General features: G+C 35.8%; 1 protein-coding gene across 3 annotated transcripts in view; it reads left to right on the top strand.

The window, feature by feature from the left end:
• The first annotated feature begins 262 nt into the window (after positions 1 to 262).
• The window catches only part of LOC143237880 (IQ motif and SEC7 domain-containing protein 1-like), a 116,503-nt gene continuing 92,950 nt past the window's right edge, over positions 263 to 23,815 (top strand). For all 3 annotated transcript variants that reach the window (XM_076477589.1, XM_076477591.1, XM_076477587.1), the window contains exon 1: positions 263 to 579. In XM_076477589.1, the coding sequence (XP_076333704.1) occupies positions 275 to 579 (305 nt within the window). In that variant the 5' untranslated portion in view covers positions 263 to 274. The remainder of the gene's footprint in view (positions 580 to 23,815) is intronic.

Genomic DNA, 23,815 nt, shown 5'->3' with positions numbered 1-23,815 from the left:
AATATGGTTTGTTGTTTTTCAGGTGATTGAAAACTTTATTTCAGCCAGCGTTGACGGACATAATTTTAAAGATTATTATTTGGTAAGATTTTGTTAACTTAATTGACAATAAGTACAAATATGTTTATACTTCTGTTTCTTGCCTTTCTTGGTATGTTGAATATTCATTTCCTAAAGCTAGCATTAGTTTTGTTTATTTTACTATCGCCAGAGGGCGTCCATAATAGCAGACATAGAATAGTGGTTTATCAACGGTATTGATTTAAAACATGCAATGGCAGAGACGGAGGTATGTACGTTAGTGTTAGGTCAGAGCGAAGGGGACAAAACCTACAATATGACAGATATCGGTAATCAACATGAAACCAGTCAAATTGTAGAGAAACTGAAAGCTAATATTGAGGAGAAAGAAAAGTTGATCAGAAAACAGTTTCTAAGGATTGAAGAATTACAGAACGAAGCAACGGCACTGAAGCAAGAAAAAGATGCCTTACTCTGCGACATAAGTAAACTCAAATTCGAGCTAGAAATGAGCGAACTTAAGAGACTCAGGGATAGTACTGACAACGGTGAAAACAGGTAAGTAGTTTTATTTTCAAATAATATTTCTTTTGAAAATGTATTTATATTAAGAATTCAGTATATCCTGTAAACTATGAGCGTTGTTCACCACAATAAAATATCTCGGCTCTGTTGTGATGTAAGAAATGAACTGTTCGTAACCGCACGTTAACCGTCTTAACGGCGCCCGGCAAGGATTCGGGGAACTTAGGCCTAGTGGGGTGCTAAGAATCGTCTAGACGTGCTTTACGGCGTATTTAACTAGCGGAATTCTCCACACGGGCACTCCGCTAGAGCAAATATATACAATATAACGTACATGTCAAGTCAAACTGAACCATATCAGGGCTTGAAAAGAAACAAAAATGCTGTTCTATACCCTGTACTGGATTCTATAATTACATATTAGTGTAGTCATAATTATTCACGCTGATATTTGAGATAACACGAATCACAGATTGTGTAATACAATGAGCAAACATTCCACTGAAACTGACTGAAAGATAATCGCGCTATGAAACTAAAAACAAAAATATGTAGATGACAAATATGTTATGAAGTTTTGGATAAAGCTGTATATTTAGTGTACTTCGTTCCACACACAGTTGTTTGAACACAACGTTTTGAAATATCACGGAACTCAAAATTTGATACACGTGTGTAAATATTGACTGATGGTAACATTTTACGTTCTACGTACAAAGTGAAAATTTAAATGTTTCAAGAGTATTCAAGTGTAGATTACTGGTATTGTAATATTTAAGTTTAAAAGTTTAAATAGCGCAAACGCTATATATATTTAGGCTATGTTGACCGTCTCCATAGCTTATATTTGATATAGCATTCTCACAAATATATTGATTTCTTTTTCTTTCCATAATTTTTACACACTTTATATAGATGTTATTTTATTTTTGTACAAGTTAACAGTGTATAGTAACGAAACCAGCCAGACATGTTATCACATGAAATGATAATTCTTCATGAAATAGACTCCACATGTGGTGATAACGTCGTAATTTAACACTTTGAAATATCTGATGTTTTTATAATGCCGTAGATAAAAGATAGTGTTATTTCCATCTATATTTGGTTGATATAATTTGTACTTACGTCACTAGAGTGCGCTATCTGCCTCTGTAAAGCACCTGTGCAATTTAGAAACGGCAAGTCATGGAACATTTGTAACAAAAGCGATACAAAAGAAATAGTCCAAAACTATATTTTATGATATATTAATTTTGAAATAATGATATATTAACACCTTGACTTGATACATGCTGTGATGGTCGGATCATACGTTCCATTTATCATAAATCTCTTCATTCTGTCTTCAGTAGTGTTAAACACAACAATCACCACCGTATAAGTACGTGAAGTTAACAAAAATCTTGCACGTTTAGTTTTTCAATCTTTAACTGCGCGTTACTGACGTTACAGATACACACTGCTTTACCTTAGCATATAGACACAGGAATACAGGATAGTTGCTTGTGGGCCCGCCATGGCCAGGTAATCTGAGGGCCACAGCTTCGAATCCTCGTTACACCAAACAAGCTCGTCTTTTCAGTCGTAGAGTCGTTATAATGAAACGATCAATCCTACTATTCGTTGGTAAAAGAGTAGCCCAAGAGTTGGCGGTAGGTGGTGATGACTAGCTGTCTTCCCTCTGGTCTTATGCTGCTAAGTTAACTGTGTAACTTGTCTTTTCTGTAAGTGTATGTATCGAGTGTTCAGTTACCTTTTGCAAAAAGACCGTATACAGTCAATCTAATAACGTTTTAGCTAAAGATTCGAAATCGTGTATTTAAAAAAAGAATTCTAATATAGTAAACTAGTTCTTCGTTGAGAATGTGTCAGTCACATTATTCACGGTCACAACAGAAATATTTGTTGTCGCTAGTGAATATTTTAATATCGGGGAACGAGATTATAGTTCTGAGGAACTTCAAAATAAATTATACGTTATTTTGTAAACCGTGTAAGTAACCAACATAGAAGTAAGTGTTAACTGTAAAGCCACAAAAAAGAAAACAAAACAAAATCGTTTTGTACTCAATTAAGTAACTGGTTCGAATAGGCACTTAAATGTTTTTTATTGTAATTAAATTCCAACTACTGTAAAAATAATTCACTATAAAAAAGTATTTGATTTCTTTTGTTTAAAGTGTTTTATTTTTCGTTACGAGGCTTACGAATCGAACCAGTGCTCAGGAATTTGGGTAACATTTCCGAATACAACACCGTTGTGATAAACTTCGTGATGTTTCTGACATTTATGCTACTATTATAACCCCACCTACTGTTAACTTTTTGTACTGAACTTAATTACCAGATTTTTAAAAAGGTTACCCATAACTGGTTAATTGTGGGTCATCTTATAGAGTGTATTTGTATACAGCAACAAAAGTATCATAACTGTGCATTACTTCATCAGATGATACACTGAACGTGTTAGTTATGTATCGTTGCTTTACAACACCTAGTTTCTTAAGAATACATTTCACAACAGTCGGCAATTATTAATCAAAATATAAAGACAAAGTCCGATATCTAAAGTTGACTGGTATTGTGAGATTTATATTTCGTTGCTTTAAAACATAATTGGACTGCATAAAACATTATACAGTGACTCTAGTTGTGTATTGTACCTGAGTTACAGTTGAACATTGTACCGTGACTCTAGTTGCGTATTGTACCTAGATTACAGTTGTATGTTGTACCGTGACTTTAGTTGTGTATCGTCTCTGGATTATAGCTGTGTATCGGCTCTGGATTATAGCTGTGTATCGTATCTGGACTATAGCTGTATATCGTGTCTCTAGTATTGTTACATAATCTTGTTCGTATCAATATAATCACTGGTATAAACCAGTGTTGATACTTTAAAAATGTTCAGTCATTCACATACTTTAAAAGCTATCCATGGTAGAACTTAGAAACATGTTTGCTCATGCTGCACGTGTGGCCCGGCATGGCCTAGCGCGTAAGGCGTGCGACTCGTAATCCGAGGGTCGCGGGTTCGCGCCCGCGTCGCGCTAAACATGCTCGCCCTCCCAGCCGTGGGGGTGTATAATGTGACGGTCAATCCCACTATTCGTTGGTAAAAGAGTAGCCCAAGAGTTGGCGGTGGGTGGTGATGACTAGCTGCCTTCCCTCTAGTCTTACACTGCTAAATTAGGGACGGCTAGCACAGATAGCCCTCGAGTAGCTTTGTGCGAAATTCCAAATCAAACAAACAAACAATCAAACAAACAAGCTGCACGTGTACATGACAGGTGTGTTGCTCTTTCTTGAATATTCTACCATCCAGACCGTTGTTTGAGTGACAGCTGCGTTAATATAGTTAGGGACCATCGTGTTGTTGTATAATTTCGTTATTCGGTTTGTACTACCGTTTCTGTTATATGGGTTTTCTGGTAATAAATGTTTCACTGTCACACCTGGAGCGAAAATACTGTTGTTTTTTTTTGTTAATTATCTCCCTTGTGACAAATTTTAACTACCATAACCTAAGTTTCAAGGTCAGTACCAACGTCACTAATTATAAAAAATGAGGCTACCTACGGTTTGAGGTATGATATAGCATGATAGTCAAGACGCTCGATTCGCAATGTGCGGGATCGAACGTGCTCGGAGGCGTTATAATAGCACGGTCTATCCCACTAGCCCAAGAGTTGACGGTGGGTGGTGTTGAACAGTTGTCTTCCCTCTAGTGTTATCACTTAAATAATAGGGACTCCTAACAAATATTCTTGGTGTAGCATTGCGTGAAATTCAACCTATAAAACTAGTGGCTTCGGTGACTCGAGAAATTGGTTAATGTTACTACCGTATTTCGGAGAAACATGTTTTCACCGTAATTACTTGTGCTTTAAAGGTTGTTTCCGTAATTTTATTTTATTAAGCTGACTAGTCGGTATAAATATTAACAAAACAGAGACAAATATGGGCACGGAGAAATGTTTCGAAATTTTTCTCGATGAAACACGAACAAAATAAGGAGGAGGGCACCGAGGGGCTTCAGCCCGGTTCCAGCTGTTTTTCAACAACCAAAAATAAATTATCTGTACTCTTTGGTCGAAATGCGTACCTCCCTTAGGACGTCACTCCTTTCATGGTAAACATGTAGTTTCATTATTTGCCTGTGAAATCCAAGAAAAAGATGAGTCAGCAATATTCAGCAAACACCCGCACAGGGCCGGTATGGTTACAGAACTTCAAGTTAGGTTTTTTTTTCGCGACTGATTAGCCAATTAGGTGGTTTGTAGATAAGGATAAGAAAACAACGAGAACACAAAACATGCTGTTTTTTAATAATTTTTTTAAATATTACAAATCGTTGTTATATATTTAATGTTTTACTAACATACGCACATCATTTTGAAAGAATTAGGCACTACACTTACACAATGAATCGTGATGGTGGTTCATAATAGGAATCGCAAAGAATTGCACATAACCATAATAGAACATTCGGGCAATAAAGCACCTTAAACAGTGAAGATTCATTTCAAACAACACTTTAAAACCTTTTCTGTTGACTGCTAAGACTGTATACATACAAAAATGTACAAGAAATTCACGCATGTTAGACTTACAAGGAAAAAAATCTGCTTAAAACGACCATTTTGTAATTATTATCTCTTGTTAACCAACAACAAAAACAGTTTGGTATGTTGTAAACAAACTTTTTATAGAATACTAAATACGGTACCATATATATATCTTGATATATATGAAGGTCATAGGTTATTCAATAGTTGTATTTGCTTCTTCTATATTGTACGTAAACTAATAAAATTTGATGTTTCTTTAAAAGACATAAATAGAGGGTGAAACAGGAATTACCAGCCATTAACAGATGAATCTTTGAAGACTAACATATACATACTCAAGGCTTTGTACACTGTACAGTCGGTGTCTTTAGGTCAACTCCGTTATTATGTATGATGTGAAGAAGTAAAAAAAAATCAGTATTCATTATAATAAGTTTTATTAAACACGTTCGTAGAATAATTACTTTAAAAGAGACACAAGAGTTTATTTAAAGCAGTGTTTTAGACTGGTAAGATTTTATACGCTCTTACTGGGGGTTGTGTCTCAGTCTAGGCAAATATTTGCCCATTACTATGCATTATATATAAATAATTCAGTTCCACAGAAACTATAAATTTTCATTTATATGTATTCTCAAACAAATCTCCATGACAATTTCAGCTGGAGCTTAACATTTTGCATCTCAAACTAATGTAATCAACTAGTCAATAGTTATCATAAATCATCATTAACTATATCAGCTAGCTTCCAGCCATGTTTACTATTATTACAATGTATAATGTTAACTACCATATCAAGTAATATTTTGCCCATATTTAAGCCAGAAAACAAGATAAATAAAATTTGGAAATTTAAAAATCTGCGAAATGGAACTCGTGAAAAAAGTAAGGAAGCACAGTTGGGGATACTACAGACGTGATTTAGTCAAGCTTTATTTAGAATTACATTAGGTGGAGCCAAAACAAAGGTTTGTAGTTTGAGTAAATCATGTTTACAGTACATCCAGCCTTGTTTCCTTATTTTTTATTGATCAATTTGTTTACAAGTTTTTAAATTCCCAATATTTATTTGTTTTTGTTTTCGAATTTCGTACAAAACTTTAGGAGGGCTATCTGTGGTATCTGTCCCTACTTTAGTAGTGTTAGACTAGAGGGAAGGCAGCTAGTCGTCATCACCCACCCTCAACTTTGGAGCTACTCTTTTACTAACGAATAGTGGGATTGACCGTATCATTATAACGCCCACATAACTGAAATGGCAAGCATGTTTGGTGTGACGGGGATTCGAACCCACGATCCTCAGGTTACGACTCGAGCGCTATCTAACCATGCCAAACCAAGCACTACAGAGCTCACATACCAATAGTGACATATCACTCTTTAGGTTTTACTATGAGTTTCGTAATTGCAGAAACGTATAATGTGGCAACTTGTGACCCATTAACTATAACAGAATATTCTATCCGGATGCGACTCTTCTGATCTGCTAACTGTAAAAACCATCTTCTATTAAATGTGATACTTGTGACCTGTTAACTACAACAGAATATTCTATCCAAATGTGATTTTGTAATAATCTTAATCAGACGTGTATTATGTATCTGTTATTGTAAATTATGAAGAGAAAAGTAACCATCTCAACCAGACGTGTATTTAGTATCTGTTATTGTAAATTATGAAGAGAAAAGTAACCATCTTAACTAGACGTGTATTTAGTATCTGTTATTGTAAATTATGAAGAGAAAAGTAACCATCTTAACTAGACGTGTATTTAGTATCTGTTATTGTAAATTATGAAGAGAAAAGTAACCATCTTAACTAGACGTGTATTTAGTATCTGTTATTGTAAATTATGAAGAGAAAAGTAACCATCTTAATCAGACGTGTATTTAGTATCTGTTATTGTAAATTATGAAGAGAAAAGTAACCATCTTAATCAGACGTGTATTTAGTATCTGTTATTGTAAATTATGAAGAGAAAAGTAACCATCTCAACCAGACGTGTATTTAGTATCTGTTATTGTAAATTATGAAGAGAAAAGTAACCATCTTAACTAGACGTGTATTTAGTATCTGTTATTGTAAATTATGAAGAGAAAAGTAACCATCTTAACTTGACGTGTATTTAGTATCTGTTATTGTAAATTATGAAGAGAAAAGTAACCATCTTAACTAGACGTGTATTTAGTATCTGTTATTGTAAATTATGAAGAGAAAAGTAACCATCTTAATCAGACGTGTATTTAGTATCTGTTATTGTAAATTATGAAGAGAAAAGTAACCATCTTAATCAGACGTGTATTTAGTATCTGTTATTGTAAATTATGAAGAGAAAAGTAACCATCTTAATCAGACGTGTATTTAGTATCTGTTATTGTAAATTATGAAGAGAAAAGTAACCATCTTAATCAGACGTGTATTTAGTATCTGTTATTGTAAATTATGAAGAGAAAAGTAACCATCTTAATCAGACGTGTATTTAGTATCTGTTATTGTAAATTATGAAGAGAAAAGTAACCATCTTAATCAGACGTGTATTTAGTATCTGTTATTGTAAATTATGAAGAGAAAAGTAACCATCTTAACTAGACGTGTATTTAGTATCTGTTATTGTAAATTATGAAGAGAAAAGTAACCATCTTAACTAGACGTGTATTTAGTATCTGTTATTGTAAATTATGAAGAGAAAAGTAACCATCTTAACTAGACGTGTGCTATACATCTGCTATCTCTATTGTCGACGAGGCCTTTCCGGCAATACTATAGCTGATTGGGTTGATTGGGTATAACATAGATAGTGGTGGTCAAGGCGTTACGTATCATCAGTCTCCATTAACTGTTAGGGTGTGAATCAGATTAAACAAGTGAACTGTATTCTAAATTTATCTAAGCCTTTTATAGGTGAGAATTAGGAACATGTTATTTGTTGTAGGTGACAATTAAGAGCATAATATTACTTATGTACCATAGATTATTCATATTATTTATTAATTTTTATTATTTTTCTACTTAAATTAACTCTACTACCATTCACAAGAACTGGAACGGATTATTTTACCACAGCGTCAACACGAGAAAACTATATTGAATTACTGATTTATTAGAAAATAGATGAATTATATTTAAAAATATATATTTAATTAATTGTACTTACAATAAAATATGAACTGTGCAGACACTTTTGCTGCCTATTATAATTGTGGGCCGGGCGTGGCCTAGTGGTTAGCGTGACGGATTGTGGAGCTGAGGTTTCGTGGTTCTTTTCCCGTTACCACTAGATTGAAACAACAACAAACTGCACGCAGCACTTTGGAGCAATGGGCGTATTATAAGAGTGACTGTCAAATCCCACTTTGTGGTGTAACATATGTTGAATGTCTACCTTTCGTACAATGTTTCAGTTTAGAATTAGAGACAGTTAGTGTAGATAGCCCTCGCGTAGCTTTGAAAGAAATCCAAGACACAAACGAGTAGTGTAAACGCATCTTTCTTCAGCGACGTTGTTTAGAAAGTAAAACGATATACGACTGCTCTCGGCAGGCGTCGTTATTGATAGAGATTGGACCAGACGTTGTCGGGATTTATTATGAATTCAAAAAGTCATTAAAGGTTTCACCATTATTCAGGTCGTTTTATCAGGGAAGTGTTTCTGATCTGTGTTACCGATAACAATGGTCTCACTTATAAATATAAGACATTTGTTATTCAAGTGTTTAATGTGGTACACTGTGTCTTCTCGATAAAATAGGCCCACAAATCTTATCTAAGTTTGAAAGTGGGCTAGGACATTTCGGGTCATATCTTTATATCATGTTGTCGTATCGTTAAAACAATGTGTCTCTGTTTTTGTTTACGTAATTTCAAATATTTCTGATAGATGGAATATCTTCAGCGCTTTTTGCCCACAAACAATTTTCCCTTTAAAATTATACCCTGACAAGTGTAAAAATATGTTTTTGTTGTTGTTTTTATTAGGAGGGGGGATGATTGATTTTCTTTAAATTTGGATTTTAGGTTAGTATTTGTTACGTGATACTTATTTCTCGTCTGTCTACTTTTTGGATTTCAGGTTAGTATTTGTTACGTGATACTTATTTCTCGTCTGTCTACTTTTTGGAGTTTAGGTTAGTATTTGTTACGTTATACTTATTTCTCGTCTGTCTACTTTTTGGATTTCAGGTTAGTATTTGTTACGTGATACTTATTTCTCGTCTGTCTACTTTTTGGATTTTAGGTTAGTATTTGTTACGTGATACTTATTTCTCGTCTGTCTACTTTTTGGATTTCAGGTTAGTATTTGTTACGTGATACTTATTTCTCGTCTGTCTACTTCTTGGATTTCAGGTTAGTATTTGTTACGTGGTACTTATTTCTCGTCTGTCTACTTTTGAGAGAGATATAATTACATATTTATTCTATGATGTGTATACACAAGAAATATGAGTGATAATAATGTGGGGGACAGAAAATGGAAGTAGCCAAGACCTAGTTCTGCATCAGTGAATTGGACTTGACTTCCTGGAAAACGCGGAACACACAATAGTTCAGCTCGAGACTTTATTTCCGGTTGGTTATTCTCGTTCTCAGTACTTACGATGTGACGTATATATGCTGTACGCATTCTAAGAACAACGCACGTGGATGTAGGTTGTGCTGAAATAAATCTTCCTTCCCTTGTTGTGCTCTAGTTGGACTGTGTCACTTAGAGCGTGTACTAACGTTAATATCAGCTTTGCGGCTCACAGTTATGTTTTTTTTTTTTTTAATTTCGTGTTTTTCAGTGTTACTTAGCGTGTAACGAGGTCATCTTTGTTGTTGTACAGCTAACTAACTAGAGATGTGGTGAATCAAGAATATACGTCGTAATAACAGTAAATATTGTACCTTTGATAACTTTGGCCTTTCTGTATCCGTAATTTACGTATCTGAAAGAAGCGAGCAAACCATGCAAACATACACCGAGATACAACTCCAGAGCATGCGTAGAAAGAAGAAAAACAAGGGTTCGAGTCATGAAAAACTGTCACATGGGATGTGGAGTGAATGGTAGTCTACTGACGTCAGCAGACGCTTTACAGCGTAGAGTACCACTAGGTGGAGCTTGTTCAGATATTTGAAAACTGATTAAATGTGAATGCTTTTTGAAAATTATTAATATGTTTTATGACCTAATATGATAAAAATGAATCATATTTTATTATAACATATTCAAATTATTTGGTCAAATACCGTCTTATATCTGGTTACTTCTGTATAAACAGAACAACGTATACAAAGTAATGTAAATAACTGTGGAACCATGAAACCACATGTCCAGGGGTCACGAATGATAACATAAATGGTTATTTTATTATGGATATTCAATACAAAACTGGATAATTTTCATGTGAATCTGGAATCTGTCCTGCTGGAAGGTGGGTTATGTTCGTGATGGATAAGTCGGAAAAGAATGTATATGTACTTACTTGTCCGACCATGCTTCATTGTTGTTAACTGCCCTTCTAGTCACCATGGTGACCATTGCCGGACAATTTGGACTCAGTTTTATGTGAAAAGACTACATTTCTCCAGGTTTGCTCTCTCCACTGATCACGGTTCATTTGTTACTTCTTTGCAGCAGCTAGACCTTAACCACTATGTAGTAACGTGTATTCTACCGTTATCATGGTGTCCTTCACATCTCTGTGTAAACAACGTGTATTTCGTGAAGATCACACTCTGAAATATTTAATGTTAGCTTTGGAGGACTACAGTTTTCTGCCCTGGCCAATTCTGTTACTAGTCAGTGCGAATTTTATTTGTCCATTTTAGTTATTTGTTATTAAGCGCAAAGCTATACGAATGGCTACCTGTGCTCTGCCCACCACGGGTATCGAAACCCGGTTCCTAGCATTATAAGCCTGCAGAAATACTATTCTGCCACAACTTTTCCTTTTCTTCGAGTCGCATAAACAACCTCTACTGAAACCTTTACGGCATCTTAGCGCAATGTGTCGCATCGAGTCTCCTCAAATAGACGAACTTTGTTTTATACACGCTTTTCTTCTACAACCTCTACTGAAACCTTTACGGCATCTTAGCGCAATGTGTCGCATCGAGTCTCCTCAAATAGACGAACTTTGTTTTATACACGCTTTTCTTCTACAACCTCTACTGAAACCTTTACGGCATCTTAGCGCAATGTGTCGCATCGAGTCTCCTCAAATAGACGAACTTTGTTTTATACACGATTTTCTTCTACAATAATCTTATGCACTTTACTTCCGTTACCCTTGACCGATAGTATCTTTTAGTGTATCGTAGATATATAGACTAATTTAAAAAAAAATCGAAACTAATTACTTGAAAAACAAAGAAACAAACAGAACAGCAGTTAATGGTTATGATGTAATAGCACAGTTAGTGACCGCTATTACTTTAATCTACTAGAAACGTACAGACTGTTTACTGTCGTCATCACAAGTGGGAGGTCTTGTTATTATCCCAATCGTGAAGGGCCCGGCATGGTCAAGTGTGTTAAGGGGTTTGACTCGTAATCCGAGGGTCGCGGGTTCGAATCCCGGTCGCACCAAACATGCTCACCCTTTCAGCCGTGGGGGCGTTATAATGTGACATTGGTAAAATTCGTTGGTAAAAGAATAGCCCAAGAGTTGGCGGTAGGTGATGATGACTAGCTGCCTTCCCTCTAGTCCCTTTAGCACTACCGTTAACACTTAACACTGTATCCGAAACAATCCCATTATAGCAGTACCGATAACACTAAGCACCGTATCCTAAACAATTCAATCACTCCAGTTAAAGGTAATTTTGTAGGAAAAGGGTTGTTTTAGCTAGAAATATGTTTTCAACAGAAATGCCTATCCAGTACCAGTACTGCGCAGACAAAAAACAAGTAGTAGTTTGACAGTGGTGCGCATATACTAAGCAGCAGCGATAACTGTTGCGTTTTATTTTTCTTGTTCACGATTGTAAAGACTGCCACTAGGCGCTTTGTCTTGCAATACCCATACGCTTGTGACCTGTTTATTTTCAATGTAAACGCTGTCTCTTTGTCCAGCGGTTTTAGGGAGTTGGTATAGTCACAGAGCTTATTGAAGTCTTTCAACTTTTTTCGTACTCCTTCCCAATGAAAAGAACTCCACCGAATGGACCATAATACTTTATTCTAAATTCTCACAGTTAGAACCTCTAGCCCACCAGGTGTCGCTTCTGAGTAGATGATTTATCTTTGGGTGATGTGACACGAGGCGAGTTTGTGAATATGGTCCTTTTCAAACGTGACAAGGGGGGTCAATATATGAAGATCGCAATGGATAACCTTAGATTTTTTTCTCTTTTGGCTGGCAGAGTTTTTTCTTATTCATCAAACCAGGTTCAGAGTTCGACATATGGACGGGATGTCATTTAGGTCTATGCCGTCTTCACGTTTTGCTTCGAGACGTTTTCCCTGTTTGCCTTCTTATCCGTTATACTTTTTATAATAATAGCAGGAGGAAGATAAAAAACAACAATATACAACACACTGTGATGTATATAACGGTGTCAGTTTGATTGTGTTTGACCGGACAGTTTCTATCTGTATAAGTAACTACGTTTAGTTAAAGTAATTCATAACACGTGAAGTTGAATAACTTAGGATAGAAATTTAATAACAAAAAATAGTTTTTGTTGTTTCGGAATCTGGATGAAATGTCTAGAAAGTGTTCAAGTAGTGGGTTGAAATCTGGCTTCGAAATAATGTAACTGAACCTAAAAATCTGATGTTACTGTTGTGTGGATCGTTCACTCGCCTCAGCGACGAACATCTACGAAAGTGTTGAAGTCGTGCCATGAACCTAGTAACACCTAACAACAATGTTTTATTATGCCATAATATTATCACCAAGTTAGAAGTTGAATAAAATAGAGTTATAGCATAATCAAATTTCCTAAAAAAGAAAATAAATGTATTTCCCTTGTGGGTTTGCTTACATATAAATCGAATACCTTGTTTATTCTATAATCATATTGTAATGATCTACGCAGACAAATTGCTACGTCAACAGTTAAGACTTATTTCATAAGGTAGTGTAATAGCTTGGATTCTACGCGACAAAGTCTTACACAAGATTAGTAATAGCGTCTCCTACATTGTCACAACGTACAGTTTATCATACGTTACTTGTTCAGTTAAACCACTTGTTTCATTGGTTCGGAGTTAAAACCTTCTTTCAATTTAAATCACGCGTGAAAGCTTTTAGAACTAACTAGAATCATGACTGTGTTATATCGGGTAACGAAATCACATGTGTAAACATGTCTCTTCTGTTCCATTGTCGGCGTCGGATGCTTTTCCTGTTTCCTGCTGATATTCAGTAAACATGAGTGCTATCAGAGTACGAGCCCTAAACTGGAGCAGTAAACCGGGAAAGAACCGTTTTTACATGCGTTATTAAAGACGTTCAAAGTGTGTATATATGTATATATTTATACATGTGTGTATGTGTATTTGTTTGTAGCTATTTAATCCACCAGTGAAAATGTGTACAACCTTCTCAACAGGTTTTGGGCACTACCTCATTTTCTTTGGAAAGAAAGATCTAAAAAAAAATCTCAAAAGTGTTTGGTTACTAGGTTACGTAACACTGAAGCACCAAAAAATATATTTCTCACGTGACAATAATTATCGAGGAAGAAAAACCTTTATCAGTTAATGTGGCAGTTACTTTGAAACCAGATCATTAGTTTGAATAAAATGTGAAGATGAACGAGTTTATCTCCACACATTATCAAGGACACGAACACAGGACGAATATGGTAAGAACTTATCTTAATACAAGGTAAGAACTTATCTTAATACAAGGTAAGAACTTATCTTAATACAGAGTAAGAACTTATCTTAATACAAGGTAAGAATTTACCTTAATACAAGGAAAGAAGTCATCTTAATACAGGGTAAGAACTTGCTTTAGTTGTAGTTTCCATTTAATAACGTGATGTTTACGTCAAAGTTCCCCCTGTGGCACAGAGGTGTCTCGTGCCTTATAATACTAAAAATAGGGAAGAGAAAAAACGAAGTCTTTTGTACAATGAACTACAGACAAATATTAAGGTAAAAACATAATCCTATAGTGTCGTACTTATTGACCTGATAACTAAATTTGTGACAAGATAATCAATCCTATAGTGTCGTACTTATTGACCTCATAACTAAATTTGTGACAAGATAATCAATCCTATAGTGTCGTACTTATTGACCTCATAACTAAACTTGTAACAAGATAATCAATCCTATAGTGTCGTACTTATTGACCTGATAACTAAATTTGTAACAAGATAATCAATCCTATAGTGTCGTACTTATTGACCTGATAACTAAACTTGTAACAAGATAATCAATCCTATAGTGTTGTACTTATTGACCTGATAACTAAATTTGTAACAAGATAATCAATCCTAATAGTGTCGTACTTATTGACCTGATAACTAAATTTGTAACAAGATAATCATTCCTATAGTGTCGTACTTATTGACCTGATAACTAAATTTGTAACAAGATAATCAATCCTATAGTGTCGTACTTATTGACCTGATAACTAAATTTGTAACAAGACAATCAATCCTATAGTGTCGTACTTATTGACCTGATAACTAAACTTGTAACAAGATAATCTTATAGTGTCGTACTTATTGACCTGATAATTAAACTTGTAACAAGATAATCCTATAGTGTCGTACTTGATGAACTGATAACTAAACTTGTAACAAGATAATCTTGTAGTGTCGTACTTGTTGACCTGATAAGTAAACTTGTAACAAGATAATTATAAGCCTTTGAGTTTCATTCCAAACCATTCAGGGATTTTTTTTTTTTTGTAAAGTTAAATTCTGCTGTCCAAATATCAGGTTTTGTTTCACAATAAATGTGTAGCGTCTATAAATTGTTTAATATGTATTGGTGGATTCTTTCGGTTTTAAACTTGTGTGAAGTGCAGCCATGGTGATGAACAAACCATTCTTGTTAGCCACACAAGACACGTGTAGTAGAATGTAACATGACACGTGGTGTATAATATAACAACACTTAATGTGGCATCTAACAACAAGACTTATTATAGTATATGACAAGATGATATATTGTTCAGGTAAAGTAACTGGGATCACATGACACATACAAATATTTGTTAGAAGTTTTTACTGTTTTTCAAAATGATGAATAAAAACCAAGGATGCTCAGTATTAATAGATACAAATGTGGCGACACCTGCTTCTCCTTTTGAACGCAGTTAATTTTGACGGTGAAGTTAATTCGTTGTTCTGGTTAACACGTCAGCTCACAGGGTAACACAAATAATTGTATTATGTTGAAGAACAGTGAACTATTCTAAAGCGCTCGACTTGTGGGTCTCTTTTAAAAACTGTTAATCTATTATAATAGTATTCAGTTTTTGTCTGTCTTGAAAATACGCGTACACCTTACTATCTAAATGCGCTTGTGCATACACTTAATTGATGTAGACAAAAGGCGGGTGTTGATATACTTTAGTAGTCATTTTGTACAATAACATATTAAAAGTTTATCAATTGGTGAATGGCTGTTTTAGAGGCAAAACCACATTGGGGTATTTGCTGTTTCCACCACGGGGAATCGAATCCATAATTTTAGCATTATAAGTTCGTAGACTTACCGTTAGGTCATAGAATAACATTGGTTTATTTACCTATAGCATTTACGGACCTTACGGTAAGCAACTCGACACAATGAACACTAGACCAAGTCTAGTCTTTCACAGTGAACGTTATGCATTACATCCACTCTGTCGTGTTATTTTAAAACTTTTGCCAAATTATCACTTCCACTGCGTTTACCACCACCACTGGATTCAGTGTGTTTCTTCAACCAACAAGCTCGCTAAATTTCGAGACAAAAAATATAGAAAGACACATGATAATTTCCAGACCCTAACTAATTAAAACTCTCCGTATGACGTTAGGTGCGACGTAACTGAGAGGTTCAAAGGTTTTCATTACTGATGAATCATCCATGATGCAGGTTCTCTCAGGTCAAGTGTTCTGCTTCTTAGGTTCTCTGGTGCGATAAAACGAAACATACATTGTGTATATTTTGACGTAAGAGGTATAATTATCAACTACAATGTTGAACTATTCAAAATGGAGGACCTTAGTGTATACCCATTTTGAAGATAGTGATTCTATCTGAAGCTTATCACACAGCCTAACCAGCACTTAGATATCGTACAGTCACCAACTTACCGTCTGGAATAATCAAACTTACTACATAGAACCTTACTGGAATAATCAAACATACTACATAGAACCTTATTCTGAATAACTTCATATAAAGAGATGGTGTTTGTTCACAACTGATGTCCTCATTTCTACTTTGTCACATTAGACTTCTCTGAAGGATTCGTGTCGCTTGTGACAACAATACGTTCCTTCCACTTGATCATATACCACCAGTTGACTTATTGGAAAGTTTCTACCTTATTGTAGGTAAATTGTCTTCCATTAACTTGTCCACTGAAGGAACTGTGTGTGAAGTCTCGGGATATCAGGAAGCCCATTAACTTGTCCACTGAAGGAACTGTGTGTGAAGTCTCGGGATATCAGGAAGCCCTGTCCACTGAAGGAACTGTGTGTGAAGTCTCGGGATATCAGGAAGCCCATTAACTTGTCCACTGAAGGAACTGTGTGTGAAGTCTCGGGATATCAGGAAGCCCATTAACTTGTCCACTGAAGGAACTGTGTGTGAAGTCTCGGGATATCAGGAAGCCCTGTCCACTGAAGGAACTGTGTGTGAAGTCTCGGGATAACTGGAAGCCCTGTCCACTGAAGGAACTGTGTGTGAAGTCTCGGGATATCAGGAAGCCCATTAACTTGTCCACTGAAGGAACTGTGTGTGAAGTCTCGGGATATCAGGAAGCCCTGTCCACTGAAGGAACTGTGTGTGAAGTCTTGGGATATCAGGAAGCCCTGTCCACTGAAGGAACTGTGTGTGAAGTCTCGGGATATCAGGAAGCCCTGTCCACTGAAGGAACTGTGTGTGAAGTCTCGGGATATCAGGAAGCCCTATCCACAGAAGGAACTGTGTGTGAAGTCTTGGGATATCAGGAAGCCCTGTCCACTGAAGGAACTGTGTGTGAAGTCTCGGGATATCAGGAAGCCCTGTCCACTGAAGGAACTGTGTGTGAAGTCTCGGGATATCAGGAAGCCCTATCCACAGAAGGAACTGTGTGTGAAGTCTTGGGATATCAGGAAGCCCTGTCCACTGAAGGAACTGTGTGTGAAGTCTCGGGATATCAGGAAGCCCTGTCCACTGAAGGAACTGTGTGTGAAGTCTCGGGATATCAGGAAGCCCTGTCCACTGAAGGAACTGTGTGTGAAGTCTCGGGATATCAGGAAGCCCTGTCCACTGAAGGAACTGTGTGTGAAGTCTCGGGATATCAGGAAGCCCTATCCACAGAAGGAACTGTGTGTGAAGTCTTGGGATATCAGGAAGCCCTGTCCACTGAAGGAACTGTGTGTGAAGTCTCGGGATATCAGGAAGCCCTGTCCACTGAAGGAACTGTGTGTGAAGTCTCGGGATATCAGGAAGCCCTAGAACCTGAATTGCAGTCGAAACACAACATCCGTTGCTAGTGGAGACGCTTTTCAAGTAGTTTAACATGATATATACATATAGATCTTCACTGTTGAGAGGTTTAATCAGTAGTTTTTCTTGGATAGTTTAGATAAAGTGTCTACACAGTTCCACAGTAATTGGTTTTCTTGGATAGTTTAGATAAAGTGTCTACATAGTTTACAATAATTGGTTTTCTTGGATAGTTTAGATAAAGTGTTTACACAGTTCCACAGTAATTGGTTTTCTTGGATAGTTTAGATAAAGTGTCTACACAGTTCCACAGTAATTGGTTTTCTTGGATAGTTTAGATAAAGTGTCTACATAGTTTACAATAATTAGTTTTCTTGGATAGTTTAGATAAAGTGTCTACAGTTTTTTGATAATTTTAATACATTTAAAGAGAGATACCAGTTCGGAGGGTTTTGTTTTGATGAGCTTCCTTTTACAGCCGCGCAGACACTTCCTATATATAAACTCAGAATCATGTAGAAAACCAGAGACAAATGACAACATAGTAAAGTGATCGAATCGTTCGTGTAACCATCAGCTTATCAGCCAGATTATCTGTTTTCACGAGTTTCAATTTGTAAGTTTTGTACATGGAATATATTTATCTCGATTGTAACCTAGGTTGGGTTTATTGCTATGTTATATCAGTTGATTTTGGTTTTTCTATAACTCGTACATACTTGTGGATGTTGTTTGAAACTAATGACATAATCACACTAACCCTGCTACAAAGTTCACAATTGTTTTATTTTATAAAAAATTATTTTATGAAACTTTATTATAGAACAAACTTGAAAACAGATTATTTATTTTGTGACGGAATATAAACGAACTAGCATGTCATGTCGTTACTATGACAACTACCATTTAGTGTGACAGACAAGTAAATTAAATACATAATACTTAAAATGTTAAACTACACATCACTTGTTTCAGTGGGTGTTGATTAATTTACCCAAAACCCAGTCAAATTTTTTACACTGTCTCTTTAACTTTAGAAACTATCAGAACCAGCAGTCTGAAGTACAAAGCTCCTTCAGTCAGGCGTTGTTATTTAAATATTCCCATGTTAACAGAAGTCTGATTATAGTTCTATTGAAAATCGTAGATGTAAATATGTTTTACTGTTCGATGTTATCACAGTTTGGTGAGAAACTTGAGCAAGTGTTCTGTAATCGAGTTTTTTACGAAGTGAAGTTGCTAGTAATAGTACAAGACCACGAGAAACCTTATCTGTTGTTTCTGATAAAAGACACTTAAGGAAACACATCAATGTGACACAGCGTCTTATTGCACAGTAGAGAGCAACGCCATCATGTGTACGTTAAGATAGCTAACAGGCTTCATGGTTTGATTAAATCCTGTACAGTTGATCTCTGTTATTTTATATGTTATTAACAGGTGCAACCTTTGGTGGTCTTCTCAGTCTGTGTTTATTTACATATTTCTCTCTCTCTCTTTTGCAAGTGGTTAAACATTTATGTGTATGGAGTTCTAAATCCTTCTCCGAGTGTTGCTTATATTGATTTCAGAATGTGACAGGCACCTTTATATTGTTGTACAGAAAATAGTGTAGTTGTAATGTTATGTGTTACGGATATTTCCATAAATGTAAAGAAAGAAACAAAATCAAATAGTCAAGAGACGACAGGAGTCGCTTAGGTAAATACAAGTGATTAGATAACAGCCTAGGTGGCGTCACAGGTTCAGGAGAAGTTTTATTGGTACTCACGAGCCCAGCAGATAAGGTTTTATTTCACTTATTCCATCGTGGTTGGCAGACCTTTAAAAATAGCATATTACATTAATTAAGCGTATTATTAACTTAAAGTGCTGTAGTCCAGTCTAGCTGGTGAATTCTGGTATTGAACGAAAGGCCTACTGGATATGATGACTCTTGACGAACAACAACTACACACACACACACACACACACACACACACACACACATACAGTGGCATAGCGGAATATCTGCAGACGTACAACACTATAAGCCGGGTTTCGATACCCGTGGTGGGCGGAGCACATATAGCCCACTGTGTAACTTTGTGCTTAACGTAGAACAAACAAACCTGAAGATTATGTTTACATAATGAGTAAGAACAAGTGTTCACATGACGACAAATGTATACAAGTGTTTACATGACGAGTTAGGACTGTATACAAGTGTTTACATGACGAGTTAGGATTGTATACAAGTGTTTACATGATGAATCAGAACAGTATACAAGTGTTTACATGACGAGTTAGGACTGTATACAAGTGTTTACATGACGAGTTAGGACTGTATACAAGTGTTTACATGACGAGTTAGGACTGTATACAAGTGTTTACATGATGAATCAGAACAGTATACAAGTGTTTACATGATGAATCAGAACAGTATACAAGTGTTTACATGATGAATCAGAACAGTATACAAGTGTTTACATGATGAATCAGAACAGTATACAAGTGTTTACATGACGAGTCAGGGCTGTATACAAGCGTTTACATGACGAGTCAGAATTGTATACAAGTGTTACATGACGAGTCAGAATTGTATAGAAGTGTTTACATGACGAGTCAGAACTGTATAGAAGTGTTTACATGACGAGTCAGAACTGTATAGAAGTGTTTACATGACGAGTCAGAACTGTATAGAAGTGTTTACATGACGAGTCAGAACTGTATAGAAGTGTTTACATGACGAGTCAGAACTGTATAGAAGTGTTTACATGACGAGTCAGAACTGTATAGAAGTGTTTACATGACGAGTCAGAACTGTATAGAAGTGTTTACATGACGAGTCAGAACTGTATAGAAGTGTTTACATGACGAGTCAGAACTGTATAGAAGTGTTTACATGACGAGTCAGAACTGTATAGAAGTGTTTACATGACGAGTCAGAACTGTATAGAAGTGTTACATGACGAGCCAGGACTGTAGCTAAATTTTTATGATGATGAGTAAGGACTGTAGACAAGTGGTTACATGAGTAAGAACTGTAGACAAGTGGTTACATGACGCATGAGGAGTACGAATACTAAAGTAGGTGGTTGTATCGTGAACCATGTAGTGTCACCGGATTGTGGATCTAATACACTTGGACGATTTATATAAAACCTATCACAGCTGGAGTGAAACTAATATCTGATGTCAGTGGTTTAGTGAACACATTTGGTATGCTATTCATAATGTTTAGATGTTTCTCTTCGTCTGATTGGTACGTATTATCGCATTTTCAATAATTCGTGCCCATGTACAATGTTATTGTGAGGTAGATAAGGGGTAAGGGCTTACCGTATAAAGCCGACTTTAACTGGTAAAAGAGTTGGCGGTGAGTAATAATGACTAGCTGCCTTCCCTCTAGTATTGGCGGTTAGTAATAATGACTAGCTGCCTTCCCTCTAGTATTGGCGGTTAGTAATAATGACTAGCTGCCTTCCCTCTAGTATTGGCGGTTAGTAATAATGACTAGCTGCCTTCCCTCTAGTATTGGCTGTGAGTAATAATGACTAGCTGCCTTCCCTCTAGTATTGGCGGTTAGTAATGACTAGCTGCCTTCCCTCTAGTATTGGCGGTTAGTAATAATGACTAGCTGCCTTCCCTCTAGTTTGGCGGTGAGTAATAATGACTAGCTGCCTTCCCTCTAGTATTGGCTGTGAGTAATAATGACTAGCTGCCTTCCCTCTAGTATTGGCGGTTAGTAATAATGACTAGCTGCCTTCCCTCTAGTATTGGCGGTTAGTAATAATGACTAGCTGCCTTCCCTCTAGTTTGGCGGTGAGTAATAATGACTAGCTGCCTTCCCTCTAGTATTGCACTGGAAAATTAGGGATGTCTAACGCAAATAGCCCTCGTGTAGCTTTGCGCCAAATTGAAAACAAAACAAAGGAAAAACAAAGAAGGATTGTGATTTACACCAGTCAGGTTATGTGGACCAAATATTACTTTCAGATATTATTTACCATAGTAACGATGTTGTATTATAATGTGGTAACTCAGAAGTAAAAGTGAAACTTCTCGACTCCTGCTAAGAAGGAAATTCTGTTATGTAACGACATCGTTACGTATTTGCTTACATATGTATGTACCGTGAGTTTTAGGATTCGATTTGAATACCTGAAAACAAACAAACGTACATCTCTTGTATGTTTATAATATCGGTAGATATTTACATTCAACATACTTAAGAATTTTACCTAGAATTAACTGACATATACAGAAAAAAGTGGTCTATGTGGACAGTACATAGACAAAATAAACTAAAAACTCACATTCCATACTATGAGAACTTTCATCCTGAATATATAGGTTTCATGACTTAGAATTTAATGTTTATCTGCCTTAGAATTTTAAAATGTATAAAACAGACAGCGAAAACTTATATTCGTGACTGTTTAATTTTAGTTGTTTTTCTAAAATTACCGATTTTAAAGCTCTCTTTGCCTGTGGTCATGGGAAACAGAAACGTAGTGGATCTTTCCAAGATATATTCAATAAAATGTTTTAAATATCTCTGTAGTACTGTGTTTGGATAATAGATGCTTCTGATTACATATCCGTCAGCAAGTTTTCTCTCAAGTTTTTAATGAGATAAATTTTATGTGTATTGTGTATTTGTAACTTTAATATTTTTTAAATTTTCAAGAAATAGGTCTCTTTAATTGTTCTTATTATTAAATAACGTTTTAATGTGTTTTATAAATTAAATTTGTACATATTTTATGCCATGTTTAAATATAAACACCTTACGGAGTTTATTTTTCACAAGCCTCTTTAAGTTATGAAACCAACAATTTTTTGTATATAATAATTTTCAATAAGTAATTAGAATAAAAAAAACGCTACGAAATTTTTATTTTTTACACAGATATTTTTAAGGCGACGATCAAATCTAGAATTTTAGCTTTTTAAGCCCTAAAAGCGTGCGACTGAGCCATTTCGGGGATGGGGGTTGTGAGAAGAATTTCCTAGTTGTCAGTTTTTGAATTTTATCCTATTTTTCTTAAATTCCCGACTTAACCGCTAGTTTACGGCCATTTTGTTTTCGTTCACGTGACTTGCAGTGGGTGAAGAGAATGTGTAGGCCTAATCTCTTTTGATTAATGGAGTCGGTCATTGGGGTTGCTGCAAACAGCTGAAGTTCACGTTTCAGACGCAGGGGGTAATTCATTTACACGGTATCAGGTTTTTCTAGCAGTTTAGGGTATATTAATAACAAGGACGAGGCAAAGACGGACATTCATATACTTTCAACAGACAGAGGCAATAAGTAAATAGATTCGAAGAGGCGTACCTACAACTCATAGAAGTGAAAAAGGGAAGAAAGAGATAGAAAGGAAGGCGTGTATAGTAAAGATAACATAAGATTTACATTATAACGTCTCCAACTTAGGGGGTATGATCGGAGACGGTATTCCAACTACTGACACTTAGATTGTGGCTCAGGTGGCCTAACTGTTAGTCTGACTGGCCTAAACACAACTTCTTGTCTTATTATAATGGAATTTCATTGTACTTGGCTTAACTTTATTAGCTGTCTTAGTAAGGTATGATCTTACTGAGCTCGACATATTTAGCTATCTCAGTGGGGCTTAGTCTTACTGAGTTGACACATCTAGCTGTCTCAGTGGAGTTTGATTTTACTGGGCTTATGTTTTCGTTCTATAAACTGGTGTGTTCTAGTCAGATGATCCTCTTAAAGAGAACGGCACGAGCCTCAGATTTATCTGTTTTATATAATCAATACTGATTCGTTATGTAAATGAGACGGAAAAACAAGTCCAGACATGTTCATTTCGGAAACGTGTGTGAAAGAAAGGTGATGTTAAATCATAAATGTTCTCACTCTAAAGTTCCACAATGAAGAACTTTATTCTATACAGAGGGCGCTGTTAATCCATGAAGATTGTTTACATTTTGTTTTGTTGTTAAAAAATTATAAAGGTCTGATTTTTTTTGCTAGTATTTTACTTAAAACTAGGGAAGATATTCTTTTCATTATGGCTTGGTGGTTAGGGCGCTTGATTCGCGATATGCAAGTCATAGGTTCGAATCCTCGTCACCGAACATATTC

Source organism: Tachypleus tridentatus, chromosome 13, assembly GCF_004210375.1.
Source record: "Tachypleus tridentatus isolate NWPU-2018 chromosome 13, ASM421037v1, whole genome shotgun sequence".
NCBI lineage: Eukaryota > Metazoa > Arthropoda > Merostomata > Xiphosura > Limulidae > Tachypleus > Tachypleus tridentatus.
Note: the sequence above shows the minus strand (reverse complement) of the source record. Positions and strands in the feature narration are given on the sequence as shown.